Here is a 10,185-nt window from a genome sequence, read left to right as displayed (position 1 = left end):
TCATCATGAAGTACTCCCTCCTGTTTGCGTCCCAAACCACTCTGCCAGGGTTCCAAAACTGCTTCAGCTCATCCTTCACTAGCTGCAGATACACATTTAGGTCAGCTCCCGGCTGCTTTGCACCCTGTATGAGCATGCACAGGTGGATGTACTTTCTCTTCATGATTAACCATGGAGGAAGGTTGTAGACAAACAAGATCACTGGCCATGTGCTGTGCTTGTTGTTCATGTTTCCGAAAGGATTTGTCCCGTCAGTGCTGAGACTGAGCCTCAGGTTTCTGGGCTCCTCGCCGAAATCTTCAAATGCCGTGTCGAAGTTCCTCCACTGAGTCCCATCGGCAGGGTGTCTTACGACCCCAGGTTCCTCCGCACGGTAGTGCCCGCAAGGATCGAATGCGGCCTGCGCCAGATCGTGATGGACGACATACCTCGCGTCCTTAATGTTCTGCATCCAATGCTCAAATTGGCCACCTGCCAAAAGATACCAGACAGTCTTTGCCGGCCTACCCTTCATCACTTCTTCCCCATCGTCTTCGCCAGCTCTGGCGTTTTTCTTCTTGTATCTCGATGCACCGCATATGTGGCAACTCTCATGGTTCTCATACACTCCAATGTATACCATGCATCATTTGGACATGAATGATGTTTCACGCAATCTAATCCAAGCGGGCATGTAATCTTCTTCTCCTCGTATGAGCTCTTGGGCAACTTGTTTGGCTGTGGAAAAACCGAAGCAAGGTAACTCAACAAGTTCGTGAAGCCCTTGTCTGACCAGCATGATGCTGCCTTCAGCCTCAGAAGTTCGAGCGTTACTTCGAGCACATTGTTTTTTTCAGCAGCTCCATCATACAAGGGTGTGTTTGCGTCCTCCAACAATTTTTTGAACTTAGCACACTCTGCCTCATTGTTGGGGTCCTCCAGCTGGTCCCGTAGGTACGAGTCATCTAGCATTTCGGCAATCCTGCCACATGGAGCTCCTTCACCTTCCACATTAGCCTCCTCATCAACCCTTATTTCTTCTTCGAAATCATTCGCCAAATCATACTGCAGGCCATGATCATCTTCGCTGCCGCTACCGACATGAACCGCATCCTCCCCGTGACAAGTCCAGCATGAATAACCTTCCACAAAACCCGATGCCAGCACGTGCATCTGAACATCTTTAGGCTTCATCATGGATGTGTTTCCACATTTGCGACATGGACAACACATCATCACAAGACCTTTTCTTTCCATATCACCTTTGGCGATTTCAAAAAAGACCGTCCGTTCGGTTATCCAATGAGCATTGATTCTTTCTGTGGCGTACCTCCAAGAACGGTCCTTCGATCTACAACACAATACACAAGAAAACACAAAGCAAAATAGTTAACATAATAATTAACAAGGGGATTAAGGGGTTAATTAACCAGGGTTAAGGGGCTAACTTAAAATTTGAAATTGAGGACATTCGGAAAGAAATTGGAGGCCTGAGAGAAAGATCAGGAGGGAGAGAGAGCTCGCAAGCGAGAAGGAAGCTCGGGGCTCCAAAAATGGAGCTCACCGGCGGCCGGCGGTCGTATCTAGAGATAGAGGCTGGCCGGGGGAGAGAAGAAGAAGGGAGAGGAGGAAGGAGAGATGATACCTGCAGCTGGGCTCGACCGCCATGGTCGATTTCGGCATGCCTTCGCCGGCGCAGGACGCAGAAGTGGCCGCAGCTGGTCAGTGAAGACGCGCAACACGACCAGCTGCGGCTCTGTGCAGCGTATTTAAACGTGTCTCATCATCAGTGTCGGTCGGGACATCTGCGACCGTTACTGATAATAGGGGCGACATCGGTGACGGTCGCTGTCTGGGCGACCGCGAGTGATGTACAAAACATCAGTGGTGGTCAGGCCACAAGCGACCGTTACTGATATGCTCGGGGCATTAGTGGCGGGCGCGTTCGGGCGACCGTTAGTGATTAGTGGTTAGTGATGTACCACTAATCACTAACGGTCGACCATACAGCGACCGTCACTGATGACTATCGCGGGGAATGATGGGACATCAATGGCGGTCGCCTCGCGCGACCGTCACTGATGTATGGCTGGGCGGGGACGAGCAAACCCCCGTCGACAGTGATGTTGTTCATCACTAACGGTCGCGCCCGACCCGTTACTGATAGATCGTGAGATATAGACAGTTTTGTAGTAGTGGTACTTATTTGGTTTGTAGATATTGGTAGATTTTTTTATAAACTTGATCAAACTTTAAGAAGTTTGACTTAACAAAGCTACTCCCTCCGATTCATATTACTTGTCTCAAAAATGCGCAAATATGGATGTATCTATGTTTAAAAAGCGTCTAGATATATGTAATATTTCGACAAGTAATATGAATCGGAGGGAGTAAAACATTTACATTTAAGAACGGAGGTAGTATTATGTTACTCATGTATCACTGATATAAGGTTGTACCCCCAAATTTATTTCTAAAATCTTTGTAAATTGGCCTTTGAGAGTTGGAGTGATTTGACTAGCGATAGTGCAAGTGAATACAGGTTAAAAAACCAATTATTGATCTTAACAAAAGGAAAAAGGCAAGTGAAAATACAAAAAAAGCGACTATAACTATTGGATCTCATATAGCTAAACGGATATCATGCCGGCTGTGGTGAAGACTTGTGTAGTTTCTTCCTTCATTGTTTTTTTAGGAAAACACTGTAAGAAAAACCCCTAAAGTATGTTGTGAACCCCTGGTTGGTGGAGTCCGCAACTCCACCAGCACACCAAGAGGTGTTTCTCTTTTGCATTGTTTTTCGTTTTGACGAGGAAGACTTAGAACTTCGGTCCTAATGATTTTGTTAATGAAATGGGGGGGGGGGGGGGGGCAATACCCCTTCATCTAAAAAAGTTATATGCGATCAAGTTAGATGTATTCATTTTGCTAATATTCTATTTTAAAATTTTGTGCTTTCTTTAAGATGTAATTTAGTTTAGAAACTATAAAAATAGCGATAAAAGAACATATGGACCTAACACTATTAATTAAGTTATGGCCACCTATTATTAATTAATTGTTGCACGATCGAATTTTCAACAATAACATTTTTTTTGTTACATTATGTTTGCCAGTCTAACACGTACGTCAGGTCATGCATGAATCCACTGGTTGTTCGATGTTCTTAAATTTTGTTCACTTTTCTAAGACTACAGTTTAGCCAGCCTCGTCTCCAAATGATTCCATGTAACCTATCGACTAAAATTGTACTAGTAACAGTTTTACTAAAATTGCACATCTTGAAGAGAACAATTCTAGGCTTACCGTGTGCAATTTTAGATGACTTGTACGTTAAAATTTTGAGACAATTAGTATACTAGCAATAGCGTAGACAAAATAGCCATTTTGGGACACACGTAATAGAAGTGTCAATGTTTCATACTTGCATCACACCGATACCTCGCTCGTACTAAACATTACCTTAGCATATCAACAACGGCCGAATCCAGCGTGCAGAATTTGTTTCAAAGCACAGACCACGTTTGCAAAAGTTCCAAACATTGCCTAAAAAAAACAGTTCCAAACATTGACCATGCTGTGTGGCCACAAGGGATCACGTCAGGCCACTCCCTTTCACGTGAGCCTACAGTTGACAGAGGGCAGTGGCCATAGATAGCCCTTCTCCGAAGTCAAGTGGGTCCAAAAGACCGAAGCATTACATCCCAAGCCATTAGGTTGGTCATAGTGAGAAGTAACATAGAATAGTAACATGTATATGTTACTAGTTTAAGTTAACACCTCTATAGTGGGTAGTAACATATATGTGGTGTCATGCATTGTTTTATTTATTAGATTGTAGATTCATCTTGCTTTGGTTTGTGTGATGTCATGGTAACATATCTAGTTACCACATCACTCTCTTTCTTCATTTAATACCATTCCATGTCACCAAAATGTCTAGTTGACATCTTATGTTACTACCTAAATTACTCCCACTATGAGCAGCCTTAGAAGGACATAAGAAAATAAAACTTTACAGTTAAGTCCACGGACACGAGCCCTCCTACCAGGCCTAGCAGAGAACACGAGTCGAGAAGTCCATGCCGGGGAAACACGTGTCCAGGTTCCTCCTCACCGCCAACCAAGCTTCGAACCATCATCGACGAGTCCGAATACTCGGCCGCCACCGGCCGATGAGGAACCCGCCAGGACCAAACTGCCTCCGCGAGATCCGAAGGAAGAAGGAGTTGCCTAAGCCGAAGATCCTGTATGCGCTCTTGCAACGACAACAACAAAAAGCCCCACGAGAGGGCGAGCACCAACACCCCTAAAACGGGCATCAACCTCCATCTGGAAGACATTGCATAGCCACCATCACCGCCCCATGATAGATTCATCCCGAGACCGCCTGGCGGGCCTCCGATGTGGAGGTTGAGAGGGATGACGACCATGAGCTGATTAACACACTTGAGATTCCTTCGTGTGGTGCTGCGTCCATGGTACAACACGAGGTGCACAAGTGGTCCAGACCATCTCCGGGCTGGATAAAGCTGAACACCGATGCTGTAGTAGATCAACAAAGGGGTGTAGCGTGTTCGGGCATCGTTGCACGAGATGAGACAGGCGCGTTCATGTCTGCAAAATGCCGGAGGTACGATCATCTTGTGGAGCCGGCAGTGATTGAGTTGCTTGCTTGTCGTGATGTCATGTTGTTTGCCCGGCAGCAGGCATGGCAAAATATCGAAGTGGAGATGGACCGTCAGGTGGTTGTGTGCGCCTGGGACAGGACGGTGGATGACAGGTCCCTGTGTGGATAGATTATCAGGGAGATGAAGTCATGGGTCTCCTCTTTCCAGGGTTTTAGATTATGCTTTTCTGAGAGAGCTGCTAATCGGGCCGCACATTGTTGTGCTCGTGCCGTTCTCTCGTTTGATACTTCTCATGTTTATTTTGCTAATATCCCTGGTTTTCTGATTGAGCCTGTTCAATCGGATTTGTTATCGTCGATGGAATAAAAGCCTCGGACGATGTTCTCAAAAAAAGAGAGGGATGAGGACCATCGAAGAGGTGAAGAAGACGACCAAGGCAGACCCTGCTCCGATGCAAGAAGTAGAAAATGAACTCATCACTAGAACAGCAAAGAGGAGGGACCAAAAGATATGTATGAATCCATGTCCCCCCTCATAGCCAGCCCGCGAAATCTTCAAGGAGGTTATGGAAATAAGCTCAAGATAAGATCGTCGGAGCAAATAGAAGATGGTGAACCAGACGGCAGATCTACAAGGAACAAGTAGGGACCAATAAAGAAAGCTAGGAGAGGGGAACTCAGATCTGACGCCTGTAGCCAAGGAAACCAAGATGAAGAAAGCAAGCACATATGAGAGGAGGCGATTATTTGGGGAGGGAAGAAGGGAAGAAATGGAACTACCGTAATCTGCACCGAAGATTTCAGCACAGGTCACAGCAGCAAGAAAATCTCCCCTGAATAACCATCGGAGCGTCAAAACCGACAGCTGATTCCCTCTTAACGGAGTCCCTAAGACAACTAATGTAATATACATAACAAGGAAGGCAGGCCAAGCCTTCCCTCCCCTTCCTCTCCAGGCGACAAGGCCACCGGAGAGTAGTGGGAGAGGAGACGGAGGCGGAGGTGAGGCTCGGAGCTGTAGCAGTGCAGAGGGAGAAGGGAATAGAGAAGGGGGGAAATGAGCCTCCCCTTTCTCTACACGAAGGACCTACGGAAGCATGACATTCCTAGTTAAAAAAAAGGCACGAAAATACCCAAAACATCTAGATACATACATGTAATATAATATTTCGTAATATAAAACGAAGGGAGTGTTACCATCTGTGCCAAATTAAATGATTTTAAATTGTTTTCATCTCGACAATTTATGTCAAAATCCGGTGTGATGGCAACAAAGTGACGATTGACATCCTACACAAGCAAATATTTGCGTGTCCTTACGTGATAGCCGTAGAGGTGATGTCATAAAGCAAAGGTCTCAACTCAATTTTATCACAGCGTGGCCAGTGTGGACTACTCCATGAAACTAGTGATCTTATATAGTTTAGCAGCTTTGATGCTCTTTCTTATCGCTTCAACGATGAAGCGGTGGGTTTGACAGTTTCTCCTGTGAGGGACGTGTCCCAACCCCATTACGCTCGGCAATCTCAAAAACGAGAGCTAAACAGAACAAAAATTCCACTACCTTTATGGCTTTGTGTGACAGTTAAAGCAATAAATGTGACTGGAATCCGCAAAAAAAGGATAAATAAATGCGACTAGAATTATTTTAGAAATGTTAAGCCCTTAGAAAATGTTGATCGTACGCATCGACGACGAGCTACTGTTTTTTCTTTCCTGATCTTTTTCCCCGAGAGAATCCCCTCTGTATTTCTGTGGGAGCTATACTAAAACACTGTTGTTCCCAATCCTACCCCTCGCCGTCCCAGCGCCTTCCAACCGCTAGCGCTCCCCAACCCAGGGGCAAATCCGTCATTCCTGCCGCGCCCACGGAGTGAGCCCCCCTCCTTCCACAACGGCAACAATACCGTGAGCCGCCCGTCGGGCCCACCTGTCGACGTCTTTCGTCCCGTCGTCCCCACGCCCCCGTAATCGCCTCTACCCATAACGCCACGTACCCCGTGCCCACCTGCCAGGCAACGTCATCCACCCCCCCTCTTCCCGTCCCCCACTATAAAAGCTCGTCGGCAAGCCAACGACTCACTCCCCCCCTTACTCCCGGGCGTCTTCTTCCCAGAAAAGAGAAGATAAGCGAGAACGTACGAGCCGCCGGGGTTCCACTGACAATGGGAGAACGCTGCTAGTAGTACGGAGTACATCCCTTTGGCTGCTTCTGTAACCGAATTCAATAGAGCTAGGATCCTTGCGCCGGCCATTGTTGGTCTGCGGACTTATAGGTGAGGCGGAGTGATGGAGGCCAGGATGCCGAGGGTGTCGCGGCTCCGGAGGCTGCTGGGGCGTGTCTCCGCGGCGCCGGAGCGGCTTGCTGCCGGGGACAGGGACAGGGAGAGGGAGGAGAAGTCGCCGGCGCCGGAGGCGGAGGTCGGGTCGGCGGGGCTGGACCGCATGGTGCGGAGCTTCATGGAGGACGCCGCTACCCCCGCCGTGGAGCGAGGGCCGCCCCCGCGCGCAGGCCGCTGCGGCAACTGCTGCTTCAACGGGAGCGCCGCCAACTCCGACGGCAGCGACGACGAGGACGAGGAGCTCGTGTTCGACTTCCTCCCTTCCATCTCCGGCCAATCCGCCTCCTCCGCCGCCGTAGGAGACACCTTGGAGGCCCTCAAGGTACCGGAATCGCGCCGCTACTGGGATTAATTGCTCGCCGGAGTGATTATTTATGTCGAAGGTGGGCGCTATTTTTATGAGGCCTCTGTTTTTATTTCTGGTCGCAGGGTTTGGTGCAGAGCACGAGCTTGGCGGAGCGCAACCTCCTGGCGGACGCGTCCAGGGTCGCCGAGCGGTGCCGCGGCGGCGGCAAGCAGCAGCAGAAGAAGAAGGGCGACCTCCGGCTGGCCGTGGCCGACGGGCTCCGGGCGCTCGGTCACGATGCCGCCGTCTGCAAGTCGCGGTGGGACAAGGCCCCTTCCTTCCCCGCAGGGGAGCACGAGTACATCGACGCCATGGTGGAATCGGAATTTGAACTGGATGCGGCGAGGCTGATTGTGGAGGTGGACTTCCGGGCGGAGTTCGAGGTGGCGCGGCCGACCAAGGCGTACCGGGCGGTGCTGCAGGCGCTTCCGGCGGTCTTCGTGGGCACGCCGGACCGCCTCGGCCGGATCGTGGCAGTCGTCGCCGAGGCTGCGAGGCAGAGCCTGAGGAAGAAGGGCCTCAGCTTCCCCCCGTGGCGCAAGCCCGAGTACATGCGGGCCAAGTGGCTCTCCCCCCACGCCCGCTGCTCCTCCGGCCTCGACAAGCAGCAGCAGCATCCGCCGTCGACGCCGGCCGCGACGCCGGTGTCCGCCGCGAGCTTCACCGGCGAGTTCGAGCTGCGGTTCGACGGGGAGACGACCAAGGGGCACGATTCAGGCGGCGGCGGAGCGCAGAAGATCACGGTGGTTGTGTCGCCGTGGCGCCCGTTGGAGCCGGAGGTGACCAGGAAGAAGAGGCCCGTCATCGCCGGGCTCACCTCTGTGCTCTGACCGCGGCGTGGTCTGAGCAACCACTAGTGGGAATTTTCCTCATCTTTTTTTCCTCTTTTGTCTGCGTTTCTTGATCCGTCCGAGATCCAGCTCGTGGCGTTTTCGCAGTTTTTCTCCTCCTTTTTTTATTAGAAGAGTAAAAACAAATCCGTTTTCCTTCTTTTTTTCAATTTACTTTCGGTTTTCATAAAGAGAGCAAGGAATAATCGTGCAGTTTATCTTTTTGCCAATTCCTTGCCCCTTTTTATAACGGAAGTACTGGTAGTACTATGAACATATGAGATTATTAAATATGAACATACTGTGCTGCTAATTGTACTGTATTAAAATCTGATCTGCTATTAAACCAGTAGCGCTACATTGTCAATCATTTTAGCTACATGTTCATATCTGTTCTTTTACGTGTTCCCTGGCCATTGTGCCAAAGAAATGATTGGGGGTAAATCATGGAAGTAGCAAGGCAAGAAAACTGAAGCAATGACCAAACTGAAGCAAATATAAATTCTCATGTTGTTCAACAACTACTCGTTCTAGAACTTCCGTAACAAAAAAAAAAGGCTAAAAACAGCGTCACGCACTGGGGAGAGTAATAAATCGAATTACTTTTCACTGCGACCGTGCAGCAGGTCTGTGCACAACTGATGCTCTGCCTGTGGCACACTCGTGCTGTCTCGAAAGACGTGCTCTCCCCAGTCCCCACTGGGCCACTGCCGCTGAACGTTTTTGCCTGACTATTTTTTTTCTCGTACCGTGGCGAGTTTCTCCACGCGCAGTAAAAAGACCTTGGAAGAAAATATTGACCCGAGGGACGTTTCTTCGTCCGAGCAGACAATTGGCAAGTCCAAGGGTAAAGTTAACGCAGAAAACGCTAAAAGTTTCTTCGTTTTGCCCCGGCTCGGCCTCGGCCATGGAAGTATCGTGCTAAATTTACCTGCGCGGGGCCTAGGCTTTTGGGGAATTCTTGGGAGGCCATGATCACGGTTTACAGTTTTTCGAACGGACGGCAAGCAGACGTGTTGGTTAACGCTTGGCAGCTGCCATGCCTTCCTTCCTTCACGCTCCGGTCAAAACGGATGGAGAAGAGATACTCTCTTCATTTTAAATTAATACTCCGTACCCCGTGGCAATGGCATTTGTCAACCTATTGCAGTCATATGTCGATTTATTGTACTGAGATTTTCTGAAAAATTTATAGTGTTTTCCTAAAGATAAAAATTACTTACTCAATTTCATAATTCTTGTCTCAAATTTACGCAAAAGTGGATGTATCTATTTCTAAAATATGTCTAGATACATATAATATTTCGACAAGAATTATGAAACGGAGGGAGTAAAGTGTTATTTTTGAATTCTCATACGAATTGCAGTGACATATAAAAAATTAACCCCTACGTAATAAGATGGTTGGAGCTTGCTCTGGCTATTAGGAGCTAGGGTTCATATCAAGAACTAGCAACCAAGATTAGAGGCATTATATCCGCTCTCATTCAGTGCAAACCATCATCGTCGGCCCGCGATAACATATGGTTGGAGATCAAAAAGTAAGAATGTAACCGGCCACCGAAACACATTTTTGCACATAACTTGAAGTGTAGATTCTCACCTTTGATCTGAACGTACATTATCGATTTCGACAACCCATGGCAGTTTTTAAGTTTGCACTGAACAAGCATTTTCAGTGAATACGACGTCATTATTAGAAGATATATAAAAAGACTAGAGATGATGAAGTACGAGTTAAAGATTTGAAAATGATCTCTCCAATTTGAGTCTCCTCCTTCTAATCAAGTTCTCCTCCCTCCAGAATTTTGGTGGAGAAAAAGAGAAGGGGGCTAGCTTTATATAGTAGGCCAAGGGGATAGCGCCTTGGACTAGGGCTAGGTTTAGGGTTGCAAATTTGAAAATATTCAAGTTTAAAATTGAAACAGTTATTTCCCCTCCAAGCTGATTTGCAGAAGAAGAAAATAAATAAAAGGGGGACCGAAGCGAGGGCATGCTTCTGGAGCAATAAGACCCTGTTTGGTTATGCTTAAATGTGGCTCTTGATTTTTGGGTTAT

The 10,185-nt window shown here is 48.1% G+C and overlaps 1 protein-coding gene across 1 annotated transcript; it reads left to right on the top strand.

Moving 5' to 3' along the window:
• The first annotated feature begins 6,680 nt into the window (after positions 1–6,680).
• Positions 6,681–8,476, top strand: LOC100832408. Its single transcript, XM_010229986.3, has 2 exons — positions 6,681–7,273; positions 7,381–8,476. The coding sequence occupies exons 1-2, from the start codon at positions 6,899–6,901 to the stop codon at positions 8,125–8,127; spliced, it is 1,122 nt and encodes a 373-aa protein (XP_010228288.1). The 5' UTR covers positions 6,681–6,898; the 3' UTR covers positions 8,128–8,476.
• Positions 8,477–10,185: the final 1,709 nt, after the last annotated feature.

The sequence above is a fragment of the Brachypodium distachyon genome, chromosome 1 (genome assembly GCF_000005505.3).
Source record: "Brachypodium distachyon strain Bd21 chromosome 1, Brachypodium_distachyon_v3.0, whole genome shotgun sequence".
Classification (NCBI taxonomy): Eukaryota; Viridiplantae; Streptophyta; class Magnoliopsida; order Poales; family Poaceae; genus Brachypodium; species Brachypodium distachyon.
The sequence above is the reverse complement of the archived record's forward strand: the minus strand, read 5'-3'. Positions and strand labels throughout refer to the sequence as shown.

Bases quoted from the DNA above. Each gene is read 5' to 3' on its own strand.
- LOC100832408 (XM_010229986.3), top strand. From the start codon at position 6,899: ATGGAGGCCAGGATGCCGAGGGTGTCGCGGCTCCGGAGGCTGCTGGGG. The intron at 7,274-7,380 runs GTACCGGAATCG...TTCTGGTCGCAG, and splicing joins ACACCTTGGAGGCCCTCAAG to GGTTTGGTGCAGAGCACGAG.